At 46.7% G+C, this 14751-nt stretch overlaps 1 protein-coding gene across 5 annotated transcripts in view; it reads left to right on the top strand.

The window, feature by feature from the left end:
• The window catches only part of kif13a (kinesin family member 13A), a 44065-nt gene that overhangs the window by 22049 nt on the left and 7265 nt on the right, over positions 1 to 14751 (top strand). The window contains exons 12-36 of one of the 5 annotated variants that reach the window (XM_076027752.1): positions 1 to 45; positions 130 to 264; positions 1541 to 1671; positions 3010 to 3096; positions 3193 to 3368; positions 4175 to 4391; positions 5110 to 5272; positions 5383 to 5526; positions 6185 to 6334; positions 6444 to 6608; positions 7059 to 7232; positions 7311 to 7462; positions 7545 to 7677; positions 8246 to 8392; positions 9372 to 9404; positions 10175 to 10280; positions 10989 to 11115; positions 11191 to 11246; positions 11326 to 11450; positions 12165 to 12341; positions 12439 to 12531; positions 13575 to 13727; positions 14291 to 14368; positions 14474 to 14524; positions 14606 to 14693. The exon at positions 1 to 45 is cut by the window's left edge and continues 66 nt beyond it. In XM_076027752.1, coding sequence (XP_075883867.1) covers positions 1 to 45; positions 130 to 264; positions 1541 to 1671; positions 3010 to 3096; positions 3193 to 3368; positions 4175 to 4391; positions 5110 to 5272; positions 5383 to 5526; positions 6185 to 6334; positions 6444 to 6608; positions 7059 to 7232; positions 7311 to 7462; positions 7545 to 7677; positions 8246 to 8392; positions 9372 to 9404; positions 10175 to 10280; positions 10989 to 11115; positions 11191 to 11246; positions 11326 to 11450; positions 12165 to 12341; positions 12439 to 12531; positions 13575 to 13727; positions 14291 to 14368; positions 14474 to 14524; positions 14606 to 14693 — 3106 coding nt within the window. The remainder of the gene's footprint in view (positions 46 to 129; positions 265 to 1540; positions 1672 to 3009; positions 3097 to 3192; positions 3369 to 4174; positions 4392 to 5109; positions 5273 to 5382; positions 5527 to 6184; positions 6335 to 6443; positions 6609 to 7058; positions 7233 to 7310; positions 7463 to 7544; positions 7678 to 8245; positions 8393 to 9371; positions 9405 to 10174; positions 10281 to 10988; positions 11116 to 11190; positions 11247 to 11325; positions 11451 to 12164; positions 12342 to 12438; positions 12532 to 13574; positions 13728 to 14290; positions 14369 to 14473; positions 14525 to 14605; positions 14694 to 14751) is intronic. The other 4 variants (XM_076027760.1, XM_076027768.1, XM_076027785.1 and 1 more) reach the window with 4 other exon arrangements.

Raw genomic sequence — 14751 nt, 5'->3', positions numbered from 1 at the left:
ATCACGTGGGAGGAGAAGCTGCGGAAGACGGAGGAGATCGCCACGGTAGGCTTCACAGAGAGCGGTTCTCTGCTTCACCAGGTGAGCCAGGTGACGCGGGGGTCACGCCTCTGTCGTCTGCCTCCACAGGAGCGTCAGAAGCAGCTGGAGAGCATGGGCATCTCCCTGGAGTCGTCAGGGATCAAAGTGGGCGACGACAAGTGCTTCCTGGTCAACCTGAACGCCGACCCCGCCCTGAACGAACTGCTGGTCTACTACCTAAAGGTCTGATCAAACATGAAAACACAGCTAGTTACATTTTTTGGCTTGGTTTTGTTTTTTGGCGGTTGCAGTCTCGAGTCCCAGACAACCACACTGCAGGGAACACATGAATGTCTTCAGGGCAACATCTTCACTGTGTTAAAGGTCTCATAAGATGCATTATTTACTGAACCAGTGTTTTGTAACATTAACATGTGTTTGTAGTCTGTCAGCTCGCTTTTCGTAATGTGCGTTCTAGACATGCAATTTTGGACAATAACATCCCCTGGTGACGTCATGAGGCGTGAGGTACTTCTGCCAAATCAATTTTTAGCAGGGAGCTGAAAACAAGCATTTCAGCTGGAGGCTAAAAACAGAGGGCCAAATACGCTGCTGTTTTATCGTGTTTTTGTGAGGATTTAGTACATTTTTTTTAAGGATAATTGATTTTGCAAAGTTGCAAAGTGTCGTCCGTACTCTGATGAAAAATACGGATTGACCTTCAGTTTTTCTCATATAGATAGAACATGTCATTTCCCCACTCTTATTCCAGCTGTATTAAACGGTTAAAGCCGCACTGTGCTGCTCATTAAAAGCACCGCCTCGTCTGTCTTTAGTCGCCCTCTATAAAACGAGAGTATGTATTTTTTGCCAGTTTATTTTTGGAAACCAACAAGAGCACTGAGACAGTACTTGATTTTCTGGATGTGCAGTCGATGGTTAACTCCTCCTACGTGCCTCAGTATTGACACCTCTAGTCAGCCGAGGCCGTGGAACGCAGCCTCGCACGGATTTGATTGATCCATGGTGGCCGCCGCGTGAGAGCGGAGACGAGTCCGGTCAGATCAGGACTGAGGTGGAACAGCCCAGCGGCTCTCTGGACCAGAGCTGAGGCATGCGAGGGAGCAGCCGGGGCGGCCAGCAGAACAACGGGCCTTTGTCTGGGTTCTGCCGGCTGGCCGTCCTGGCACACCAGTGTGGAATGAGAGAAGTGGGTTAGCTCGCTGCGGGGTAGGACATCCTCTGCAAGCCAGGATGTTTGTCTAACAACGCCCACTGCTGCAGGAGGCTCAGACAAAAGTCTTGTTTTCTTTTTGACTCTTTCATTTTGGCTCAAATTGAAGTCACCTGGTTTCCCCCAGTGACAACACTCTCCCTGCAAATTGGCTTAATGAGCAGTTTGCAGGTTTACGGCTTGATGAGCCGTGAGTTTGGAGCAAGATCTTGATTATTGTGTGATTTCAGTTTTGTTTTTTTTAAGTGTTATTTATTTTATTGTTTTCTTCCCACGTGCACGTAGGAGCGCACACGTGTGGGCGCCGACACGTCTCAGGACATCCAGCTGTTTGGGATCGGGATCCAGCCGGAGCACGGCATCCTGGAGCTCTGCCCGGACGGTGACGTCACGCTGATGCCTGTCGGGAATGCAAGGTGAGCAAATAGAAAAGCAGCTCTGTGTCTTTCTGCGGAAGCATATTGCTGCCGTTACTGAAAAATGGGGATCAGTATCACATCATTTTGTGAAAGTTTCATGTTTTTTACGTGTTCATTTTCCATGTTATTTTTTTGATAACAAATCGAAACTAAGCAAAAGAAGGCATGAGCGAGATACTATGGCTCCTTTATTTGATTAAACTGCTCTTTAAGCTCGGTTTGAGAGACGGTGAGATCCTGAACTTATTGAGCACCATTGATGACATTAATATTTGCATATATTACTTTACACAATACTTTGAGGATGATTTTCAAATGGTGGAGAGACCCTGCCTCAGGTGGAGGAGTTCAAGTATCTTGGGCTCTTGTTCACCAGTGAGGGGAAGATGGAGCGTGAGATTGACAGGTGGGTCAGTGTGGCGTCTGCGGTGACGCGGTCGCTGTACCGATCCGTCAAGAGCTTCACCTTTCGGCTCAAAGGTGAAGCTCTTGATTTACGGGTTTCCCTCACCTATGGTCATGAGCTTTGGGTGAGGAGCTGGTGCTCCTCCACATGGAGAGGAGCCAGCTGAGGTTACTCGGGCCTCCTGGACGCCTCCCTGAGAGGTGTTCCTGGCATGGAGGAGACCTCGAGGAAGACCCAGGACACGCTGGAGGGACCGGGTCTCTCGACTGGCCTGGGAACGCCTTGGGGTCCTGCCGGATGAGCTGGAGGAGGTGACAGGGCCCAGGGAAGTCTGGGTGTCTCTGTTGAGGCTGCTGCCCCTGAGACCTGACTCCGCATAAAGCGGCAGAAGAAGAAGAAGAAGGATTTTGAAATGCGTGGGGTTGTAACGTAGGAAGAATGTATCTTGACAGCGGTGAATCCACAGCTGCTTGAGCTGTGACAAAATAGCAGGAGCTCAATGCCAGTTCAGGCTCGTACAGTGCCTTTGCCTTCCTGGTGTACTTCGCTTCTGATCCGTAATTATCCAGTAAAAATGCGAAACTTTTCACTGAATGACCTGGATGAGCCCTTCCACTGTCACAAAATAAAAGTTCCATGGAAAAACATGGAAAATCATCACGTAGAAACCAGAAACTTTCAAGTCATTCTGTGACACTGAGCCCTTTGTTAGTTTTTTTTCAAATATGGCAGCAATACGCTTCGGCATCTTTCTCCCTGTGGCTCTTCTGTTCCGCGCCACTCAACCCGACTCTCAAGCTCATTATAAAGGCGTCCACCACCTGGCCCTGCTTCCTCTTAATGAGTGTCGCTGTTTTCAAGAGTGCAGTTGTGAGGCCACGTGACATAAAAACATCAGGATCACTTTTGGTTTTGGTGTTTTTCTGTAGGACCTGCGTGAACGGCACCATGATCGACTCCTTGGTGCACCTCTGGCACGGAGACCGAATCTTGTGGGGAAACAATCACTTCTTCAGGTACAAGACTTGCTTCTTTTTTTTTTTTTTTAGCCAACCCCAGCGGTGCCATGAAGTGAGTGGTCACTAAATTGAAGTGGCGTCATCTCCCCGCAGGATTAATCTGCCCAGGCGGAAGCGGCGGGACCGTTTAAAGGAGCTGGAGACAGCTTCTCCCAGAGAGAGCTTCGTGGAGGCTGACGTGGAGACGGCCAGTGAGGCCTCGTCCGAGCAGGACTACAGCTACGAGTTTGCGCAGATGGAGGTCATCATGAAGACTCTGGGGAACAATGGTAGGATCTGGCCCGGCCGCGTCTGACGCCACACAACTGTGTACAGAGACACTTCAAATCAAACCATTTTTCCAGCTTCAGACGGCATAATAACAACTTCAGTCACCCTGTTTATTCACACTGCTGTCAAACACTGCTCCCTTCTCGCCTACTTCTCTCACTACAGAGAAGAAAGGTTGAGCGTTGACGAGAGAGTGAAGGTTGTAGGTCAAAAAATATATTTTTCGCTGTTTTTGAAAATGTGAAATATATTTTTTATACATACCATCAAATATAGAATATAAGCATATTTTAGTTATTTTTTAAGATATTGATCCTAAAACTCCTCAATATTATTTGCTGTCACACCGTTTTGTTATGTTTTTTTGCATTCACTGGATAAAACAAAAATTAGGCACCTTATCTCGTAATTATGAGATCAGGATCTTGCAATGCGCTTCCGTACCTGTGCAGTGTTGAAATGCGTATTTCAATACCGTCCTCAGTTTGAAGAAATGCTAGTGTTTCCAAGTGTCTCAAACCGAGAAGGTAGTAAAAGCAGATTAACTGCAGTAGCGCCATCATTGGCCACTGATTAGATTTACAGACGTTTCCTGTTTTTTTGTTTTGTTTTGTTTTTATGTCATAATTACGAGATCCTAATCTCGTAATTACAAGATCAGGTGCCTAAAAAAATGTTTTATCCAGTGAATGCGATGCGCTTCCGTACGGCGCACTGCATGTCAGTCATTTTTTTAATGTTAATACCAGGTTCGTTTTTTATGACTAATATTATGATATATTTTCTATTTATTCACTGTGCATAGACCCCATGCAGAACGTGGTGCAGGTGCTGGAGAAGCAGTACCTCGAGGAGAAGCGCACGGCCCTGGAGGAGCAGAGGATGATGTACGAGCGCGAGCTGGAGTCGCTGCGGCAGCAGCTGTCGCCCGACAAGACGCCGCAGCACCACCACAGCAGCAGCGAGCGGCTGGCGTTCCCGGCGGCGGCGCACGGCAAGCTGCGGCTGTGGACGGAGGAACGGTCAGTGCACTTCTCTGAAGGGTTGGAACAGAAACCTCAGTATGCCTGGCTTGGATTTGGTCTCCTGGGATCCTGCCAGGCGCTGACTCAGTCTGCCTCGTCTCTCTGGTTCCCTACAAAGACCCGCTTAAAAAGTCTTCCAGTGTGATAATCCAGAGTTCTTACACTCACTCTTACTCAGATGGAAAAAAGGGATTATTTTCCGACAGATTCAGTTAAGTCCAAGCACAAAAATGGGGAGTGTACGAGTGAAGTGCAGAATGAGGAACTGAAAAATCCAATGTATACAGAAAATTAAAAAGCCTTTATTATGTTATAGCTTCACAGATTCAAAATGACTGGGCCTACGTGTTTCAGCTTTGTGCCTTCAGCAGGGTGAGAGTCCAAACAGTCATGAACCGCAACCAAAGAGCACCTGTGTTTGACTCATTTTATTTCAAGGACCCAAGCAGCGCTCCTCCTTCATATGTCTTCTTTTTTTCTTTCATTCAGGGATTATTTTCCTTTGGGTTTTTTGTGACAGTAATAGTTCGGAATTTGGTCCAAAAACGTGTTTTTGAAGTGAATTTTGCACCTTTAGAGTGCAAAAAAATTCTCATGTTGAAAAGGTTTTTAAGAGTTAAGTCAAATGTTTAATCTCCTTGACAGGCCTTGGCATCCTTTTTTTAAACAAACAACCGCTGTGCTGTCTCCCGGTGTGGGTGTGTCTGTGTGTCAGGGATGAGCTGTTCCGTCAGAGCCTCTCTCGACTGCGGGAGCAGGTTGTGAAAGCCAACACTCTGGTGCGAGAGGCCAACTTTCTGGCCGAGGAGATGTGCAAACAGACCGACTACCAGGTCACCCTTCAGATCCCCGCCGCAAACCTCAGCGCCAACCGCAAGGTCAGGCCACGCCCTCACCCCCTTCCCACGCCTGCCAGTCGCACCACCACAACACCTGTAACTTTGAAAAATGTATTTATCATTTTTTGGGGGGTATGTTTACATGATAGCATGGCGCAATAGTGAGTGAGCCGGCCATCCAGGTGCGGCGGAAAGGGAAGGGGACCCAGGTGTGGACCATTGAGAAGCTGGAAAACAAACTTGTGGATATGAGAGACCATTACAGGGACTGGAAGGAGGGCACCGAGGCCATGGTAAAGAAGAGAGTTACACACACACACACACACACACACACACACACACACACACACACACACACACACACCTGTTCTGGCATCACTGGGTTGCTCCACTGGACCCAGTCTCACAACTACAGCAGTGATGTCATCTGTTTAAACCTCATTCCATTTGCACTTTAAATGCTCCATTTGCACTTTACTGCTCTTTTAAGCTTATTTATACCCACATTTGTTTTTAAAACATATGTTTATTGACATTTTGAATTAGTATACAGAGTAAACTTTAACATATAAACACAAACTTGAACAACCCCACCCCTCTCTCATCCAACAGTTCTACAGAAAGAAATAAAAAGACAGGAAGGTCTTTAATAAATAGATCGACAGTATGCAAGAGTTAAGGAAATATGAAGATATAAGATTAAACACTCAATGCAGTAACAGGTCAAAGGAAAAAATAAGCCCACATGTAATCTTTGTTTATAGGCTACATAGTATTATTATTATGATTGATTACTTTCAATTGCAGTTTCGTTTTTAATGTGACCTGGAAGTGAATGTTTTAAATGACAAAATAAAAGTCTGAAGTTTGAAGTCCGTCCGAAACTGAAAAGATGCGAGAAATAATGTTTGACCTTCAACCCTTCTCCTTTCTTTTTTCTTGAAATTAAAGTACAACAAGGCCAACAGTCATAGCTGTGACCCGTTCTACGAGGCGCAGGAGAACCACAACCTGATCGGGGTGGCCAACATTTTCCTGGAGTGCCTCTTCCATGACGTCAAGCTGCAGTATGCCGTTCCCATCATCAGCCAGCAGGGAGAGGTAACGGCCCGCTGGCCGAGCTGCAGGTTCTCCCCTTTCTGGCCAAGAAGGTCGCGTGCATACGAGCGTTGACGTTGCCATTTGTCCGACTATGGGATGGTTCCATTAGGTGGCTGGACGCCTGCACGTGGAGCTCATGCGCATCAGCGGAGCCGCGCCGGAGCGCCTGTCCGGTGGCGACGACTCGTCGGAGAACTCCAGCGAGAGCAGCTGCTACGAGGTGATGGACACCAACGGGGAGATCGTCCACATGGCCAAGAGGCTCACCTGCAGGGTAGGAGAAGTTTCATCAATAAACCTGACGCAAATCAAGTGGAAATTGGCGAGTAGACTGGGTGGATGGTGGATGAACCCAGTTACCACAGTTCAAAGTAAACTGGTGAAAACAGGTGTATCCTACAAAGGTTCACCCACAGTCATCAGGAAGCTGGTGAAATCGGAAGTACTCCAACTGGAAACTTGGAAAAAAAATTTTTATCTTATAATTTTTTTCTTTTCTTGTGGCCCTAATCCTCTTCCATACTATTGGCATTGCAGTTTCTCACTGAAGGCATCAAAACTACTTATGGAAACACATGGAATTATGTAGGAAACAATAAAAGTGTAAAATAACTCAAATGCGTTTTATTTTGAAGAATATTTAATTTCTTTCTTAATTTCTGAATTTTAGACTGAGCTTAGCGAGTTGTTGCTGACACCAGTCTGGTTGGTGTCTTTGCTGCAGGTTCGCATCAGAGAGGCGACGGGTTTGCCCCTCAACCTCTCCAACTTCGTCTTCTGTCAGTACACGTTCTGGGAGCACGGCGAGGCCACAGTGGCTCCGCCCATGGTCAGCCCAGACAGGCCCTCCCCTCGCAGCCCCGACGCCCACTTCACTGTCCAGTTTGACCACTGCAGGGTAAAATAAAGAGGCGCTGCTGCTGGTTTAAGTTTCGTCAATACGCAGCTGAAAAACATGATGTTAATTTTTTTTCAGGACTACGTCGTGCACGTGACGGATGAGTTTTTGGAGTTCATATGCGACGGGTCGCTCGCCATAGAGGTGTGGGGTCACCGCTGCGCAGGAAACGGGAATTCGCCGTGGGAGCTGGACGCTCTGGAGGCCAAAACCCAGACCCTGCGAGACAGGTGCGTGCGGCCTCGTGCAGGTTGCAGCCTCGCCGAGACACTGAGTCTTCACAGCTGACCTGATGCTGCTGGCTGCCGGCAGGTGGAACGAGGTGTCGCGCAGGATCGAGCTGTGGATCTCCATCCAGGAGCTGAACGAGCAGGGGGAGTACTCGTCTGTGGAGCTGCATCCTGGGAAAGACATCAGCACAGGAGGAGTCTTCCAACTCCGCCAGGTCAGGGGTCAGGGAAGGAGGGGAAGAGAGTAAGATTGTTTTTGGTCAGACTGACCTTAAAGCAGCCCCCCCCAGAGTCTAAGATGGCGGTCCATTCATTTCAATGTAGTTGTTCATCCAGCGCAGACGCTGAAAAAGTTTTGGACTTCCACATTAATGGGCCCATAGAGCATGTGCAGTAGTGTCACTTCCCATCATGCCTCTGTCACTCACATGATCTATTTGGCCAATCAGAACGATCCTGGAGAATGTCACTGACAGACACGTCAGGTCTGGCCTTTATCATTTTTTAAATTACTAAAAGACCATGAGTGAAAAATCTACCATAGAAAGCTTGGCTATGAATCGCGTTTCAGGTCAAAGTCGTCTTGTCAGCCGTTTTTTAAAGGCCTTTATTTTTGTATTGTCTATGGGGAAACGGTGGGATTTTTTGCTGCAGTACCTCGAGTGGCCACTGGGAAAAAGCGGCTTGCCACCATATTGCCAGTCTGGTATCCAGTTCTTAAAATAAATCCATGCCTTAAAATGTGCCTATGTGTCAGTTTGAAAGCGCTCTGATGTGTTACAGGGCCACTCCAGACGGCTGCAGGTGTGTGTGAACCCGGTCCAGAACTCCGGCACGCTGCCGCTGCTGGTGGAGGCCGCGTTGTCCGTGTCCATCGGCTGCGTGTCGGCCCGCTCCACCAAGCTGCAGAGAGCCCTGGACAGCTACCAGGTCTGTCAAGTTCAAGCACTCACTCCTGAATCAGCCGCCAAACAGGAACATATATTTTAGTAGATTGTAGATTGTTTAGCTGATTGTGATGTCAATGCATCCCAGCAGCGACAGTGAACTTGTTCAATGTCGATGCATTTATCTCGCTCCTGGTTTTTGTGCATCGGCACGGAGTCAAAAGAGAAATACAGAAGCTCTTTATGTGCGAGCATGTGCTGATCTGCCCTGTGTAGGAAGGAAGCACATGCACAGACTTGTTGATGACTTAAAGGTCTCATGTTCTACCTCTATTCAAGTCTTTAAAATGGAGCAGCATGGCACTATTATTTATTGAAAAAATAAGAATGCTATACAAAATATGAAAACAGCATGAGGCAGTGTAAAAAAAATCAGTTTTGGTCACCCAAAGTTTTTTATTTTTGATTGTTTACAAGAAGGGGCTTTATTTTGATGAAACATCCAGTTTTGACTGCACAAGGGAGCATGTGAGAGCAAATGTGCAGCACCTGACAAATGCATGGGGTGTCCCAAAACTTTTTTCCAACTGTTCTCAGTTTCAGCTTCCTACAAAAACAGTTTTAGCCTCCTGCTAAAACTGAAGCTTTATTCTATAGCAGTCATACTTGAAAGGGGACAAAGGTCACAAGGTGACCGTGAAGTACCCTCAGTGGGTAGAGCAAAGCAATCAGAGGGGTATCAGTGCCATTTGTGACATCAGAAAGGGCTAATATCAGATTTGTTTTAGTACATTTTTTGAGAAAGTGATGCAATTTAAGAGTAAAAGACAGACTTTTCTCATTTCTGGTGAGTTCATGAACAGGCCAGGCACATAAGAGAGTTATGAACGTTGGCAAAGGGAATTTTTCATTATTTATTAAACCTCAGAATCTTAAAAGTGCCTTTAAAGTTCCTCCACGTCGTTGAGAAGTGTCAGCGGGCTGGTTTCACGTCTTTGACTGAGTGTCTTCTCTCCTGCCAGAGAGAGGCGGAGGACGATGTGGATAGTTATCAGGTACCCTTTCAGCCTCTTCCCGGCTGCTGCGCCCCCTACAGTTCACTTGGCGGCATGCAGGAAACCCCGACTCACATGTTTGTGTGATGCGGTCCTTGTTGCTGAGGGCATGGAGGCGGAGAGCTTCTCCTCCGCCGGCTTGATTAAAAACAGCGGCTGCACCCAGTGGATGATGACCATTTGCTCCAAAACTGTCCTTCTGGCAGCTTTCCAGTGAAAACTCACTCGGCTCACTCGGCTCACTCTGCTCACTCGGCTCTGCTCCCAGCCAGCAGCGTGGCTGCCAGGGATCCCCACCTGCTCTTGACTCTCCCCTACCGTTTGCCTCCTACTCACCGACTATTAACAATCACCCCATCACTGCATGGCTGCATGATGACTGTACTTTGCATGGTGGAAATGTGCTGATGTCAGAGGGCTTCACTTGGCTGCCTGCGAGACCCGGTCGGTCTCTTTTTCAAAGAAAAATACGCACCCGACACCATGTGTATCTACGTAGGAGCTGCATGTGAGGACACGACAGTGTGTGTACATGCAAGAGTGTGAGTGCAGGGAGCGGCGCCCCGGGTACTGTAATTATCACTGCTTTGGTTTTTACACTCAACCCTTGGATTAACTTTTTTTTTTGGCTTGGCTAATACATATTTTGAAGTGTTACAGCAGATGCAGTGCAATGCTCCCAAAGTTAGAGCTGCTCTGTGCAGGCTCACCCCCGGAGTGGGACCACCAATACACCGATGGAAGACAGTCTGCTCTCTGTTTCATTCCAGGAGGAAGACCTCAACTGCATTCGAGAGCGCTGGTCGGAGGCTCTGATCAAACGGCGGGAGTACCTGGACGAACAGATCAAGAAGATCATCAATAAGCAGGGTGAGGGTGAGGGTGAGGGTGAGGCTGGCTGCTCACTCTTATCTCAGCGCTGGCTTCTTATCAATCAGTCAACCAAAGCTTTATTTAAATTGCACTTTTCATGCATGTCAGTACATCTGAAAGTGCTCCACAGGAAAATAAAAACAGAAATGCAACACGTGATAAAAACCCAACCGCACACCCAGAACACACCCATGGCAGGGCACTGAGGAACCATGGGAGGAGAACCACCTATGTAGAACTCATTCACCCAGAGACGGATGGACGGCTCTGTGGGCAGACCATATAAACCTCCCAGGGTGGAGCAAGCCAAAAGCAAAAGCAAAAGCACTAAAATAAATCAATCAAGAAATAATACATTTAAAAATATTAAAAGAAATGAGTTAAAGGCCAGACTAAAAAGGTTAGTCTTGGGTCTCCCTTCTAAAACATCTACTGTCTCTGCGGTACTGATGCCCTCTGGCAGGCTGTTCCAAAGCTTCAGGCCATAATGGCTGAGTGCAGCCTCTCTGTGGGTTCTGGTCCGAACCGTTGGAACAATTACAAGGCCGGTGCCAGAGGACCTCAGGATCCACCAGGGCTGCCGTGGTAAAAGCAGGGCAGATACATGAGATGGCCCCAACACCATTAAGACACTTGAAAACAAATGAAAGCACCTTGAAATCCTTTATCCATGTCAGTGTTTTGAACTGCTCCTCGCTCTCGTTTATCCAGAGAAGTCTGAGGAGGATGTGGAGCGTGAAGCTCGGCTGGTGGAGCAGTGGGTCGGCCTGACTGAAGAAAGAAATGCAGTGCTGGTACCTGCACCTGGCAGTGGCATCCCCGGAGCCCCGGCAGACTGGTAAAGAAAATAAACCTCAGGGCCCGTATACATGCCGTCTTTTTTACCATTAACCTCATGTTCAACCTCTGCTAGGACGCCCCCTGCAGGAATGGAGGCTCACATCCCCGTGCTTTTCCTTGATCTAAATGGTAAGCTGATACTTTGTGCGTAACACTCGGTAGTCACAGCGGTTCTTAAAGCTACGCTAACACTCTTTCATGCCACCAGCCGATAATCTGACAGTCAACGAGCAGCTGAGCGGCCCTCATGCTGCGGGCGTTAACTCTATACTGCCCAAGGAGCACGGAAGCCAGTTCTTCTATCTGCCCATCATCAGGCACAGTGACGACGAGGTGAGCCAAGGATTCCTGCCCATTGACTGCCCCCTTGTGGTCGTAATAGGAAATCAACGTTTCTTTGTCGGTTATGTTTTGTTTCCGAGGGTGGAGAAAAGTTTGTGAAACTACAGAATGGCATGTGAAGCTTCGCTTCTCAGAGTGTGTAATGTTACAAAGCCATCAACTGGTATAATGTGGAATGGAAAATAGATTTGTATTATTTTATTGAGATAATGTAATCTGCTTTCTTACTTTAAGGTCCTTCCACACCGGCAGCCAATTGGCAAATAATTTGCTTTCTCTTTTAAAACACGTCGACTACAAACTGAGGTACCAGACATACAAAAGTCATGACTTGACTTTTGACATCACTTAACGGTTGCAACAACTTTCACTAGAACAATAGTGGGTGTAGCCAAAGACTTCTATTGTTTTTTCTTTTTAATCCAACCATCACCAGGACCTCATTACTTGAGGATGTAGTCGACTCCATTGTTTCTCCTTCGGTGTCAAAGAAAGAGCCCCAGACTTTATTCGCTTAGCAAATTGTATACGTATATTCGCGTCACACTTGGTGTATACAGAAAAAATTCACCGGCGAAAAATTTGCATTTTTGCGTTGCTTATTAGCGTCGCTTCGCCTTTTGACCGGTGTGTGAAGACCTTCCGTCTTTATCAGCTGTAGCAAACAGGTGCATTTCTTTGCCACTTATCCCTGCGACCCCCCAGGTGTCTGCCGCATGCTCCTGGGACTCTTCCATCCACGACTCGGTCCACCTCAATCGAATCACGTCCTCCAACGAGCGCATCTACCTGATCGTGAAGGCCACGGTGCAGCTGAGCCACCCTGCGTGCATGGAGCTGGTGCTGCGCAAGAGGATCGCCGTCAACATCTACAACAAGCAGGTTGGATGAAGAGTCGCTCAGAGTTGCACGGGAGGCTGCATAGCTCCGTAGCGGCGCAGCGTGTTGCTGTGAGTCAAACTGTTGCTGTGGTTTGCAGAGTTTCACTCAGAGTCTCAAGCGAAGGATGTCCCTGAAGAACACACTCTACTCCTGTGGTGTCACCTACGAGATCGTCTCGAACATACCAAAGGTACCAAAGTCTGATCATTATTATTATTATTATCATCTTTTTTTTAAATGTTTTTTGGGATCAGCGGTGCAAAGGTTAACACTCACACCTCACAAAAAGGCTCCGGACTGATCTGTGTGGAGTTTTCTATGTTGTCCTTGTTTTCCCTCTCCCTGTTTTTATTTATTTTTATTTATTTATTTATTTGCAAATAATGTTGAAATAAAGGAAAGCATTCAATCTAAAATGAACAGTGTTAGATAGAAAATATGCAGGAAAGGTTAGAAGCCCAAAGGCTTATCAAAGAATCTCCTCTATTCAAAACACCGATAAATTCACACAAGAAAGAAAATAAAATAATAATTAAAAAAAAATGAAATAAAAATAAAAATGAAGACAAAGTACAACAGATAGCAGACAAAATTAACAAAATCAGAATCAGATTACATGTTTGATCGTGTATGGACAAAGAAATAATCCAACGACAAGGAGAGAGAGAAAAAAAACATTATTTCTACATTAAAGTTGATTCATTAAAAAGTTTTTAATTTGATTTTTGAAAATAGCCAATGAAGATGATGCTCTAAGAGATGGTGATAGGTTGCTCCTAAGGGATGGTCCTCTATAACACAATGATAATTGAACAAGGGAGGCTGTCTAGTGGAGTATGAGTGAATATCAGATGAAAAAATTACAAATTTTGAAGAACACTTGACAAGTCATGACTTAAGTTTATGATCTTATACATAAAAACACAAATACGGTATTTGTTCACCTCATCGATAGGTAAAAGGTTGTATCTTCTGAATAAAGGGGAACATCTACACACCAAACACATGCATCAGCTCACTGGCAACTCTAAATTGTTTGTAAAAATGTAATATATTTTTAATGGTTGAATAGCTGTTGCACACAATTGGCGACCTGTGTAGAATAAGAGAGCTGAGATAGGATCCATCACCCACGTGACCCTGACTGCAGATAGAGCAGTGATACCAGATGGATGGATGTTTGTGTCTGTTGTCATTAGTCGTCCGTGTCTCTTCCCCATCATCCACCTTCAGGCATCAGAGGAGCCCGAGGAGAGGGAGACACTGGCCCTCATGGCTGCTCGTGGGGACAGCGAAGAGACCCAGGATGGCGAGACCTACATAGAGAAGTACACACGGGGAGTGCTGGAGGTGGAGAACATCCTCAGTCTGGAGAAGCTGCGACAGGTACTGTGCGAGTCAAGGTGATCCAGCACCAGCTGCGCCACCTAGAATTGCGCAAAACCTAAATATGGCAATAAAACCTGGTGATGGAAACACAGCTCAACTTGGAGAAACCTCTCAGATACGGCTAAAAGGTTTTGACGCTCTCATGAGGTGGTTTTTCACACGTATCCATATAGAGGAATATCGCAAAAGTGTCACTGAAACACTTCTTTCGCGCGACGTACGGGGGTCACGTGACCAGTTCACTTCACAAGTGAAATTTGGCGCGTTATGATTGGACGGAGGAGGAGACGGAATATTTTTTACAAGTCATCAAAGAGAAAAATAGAACAGCCATTCTGGATCGCAAACGCACTTAAATAAACAAAAGCAAACAGAACTCTAATTCTAGAATTAGGGCTTATGTGCTTCACGCCGTTCAATAGAAACACCTGCAAATCTCAATTGTGCTTTGTCAAAATTTTTAAAATATCGCTTTTAATTTTGGTGAAAACTGTCATGGAAACGCGGCCGGTGAATCTGCTTGAGTCTTCTAGTGATGGGCCTGTTTTTGTTTCTGCCAGGCTGTCACGGTGAAGGAGGCCCTCGCTGCCAAGGGGAGACACCTGAGGAGGAGCGTCAGCACCCCAAATGTACAGCATGTAATGCATACATCAGCTAGTGCACTAGCCAGAGAATAACACAAGACGAGAGAATGAGTAGTTAAGCCTTCTGTAACGCGTCGTTGTCTCTCTCTTGTCTTCCAGTCCTCGTGCAGCAAAACCGACCTGACAGGTTGCGGGGACGACGACTGTAAGGTAGGACTGACCTGACTCAGCCTGTTTGCAGCAGCTTATGTGTAGCCAGCAGTCACATTACAGTTGTGCGTCGTCGTGCAGGACCAATGCGATCACGTGGACGGCAACCACTGCCCCCCCCAGGAAGGCCCGTTTTGCACCACGCCGAGCAAAAGCAAAGAGAATCAGGGTAAAAGACGGAAACGTCGGCCCTCTGCCGCTGTTGAGCTGTTCTGGACAGGAAGTGT

Source organism: Nelusetta ayraudi, unplaced genomic scaffold (assembly GCF_046127955.1).
Source record: "Nelusetta ayraudi isolate G7.1 ecotype Tasmania unplaced genomic scaffold, CSIRO-AGI_Nayr_v1 ptg000003l, whole genome shotgun sequence".
Taxonomy (NCBI): Eukaryota; Metazoa; Chordata; class Actinopteri; order Tetraodontiformes; family Monacanthidae; genus Nelusetta; species Nelusetta ayraudi.
This window is presented reverse-complemented; position numbering and strand designations above follow the sequence as displayed.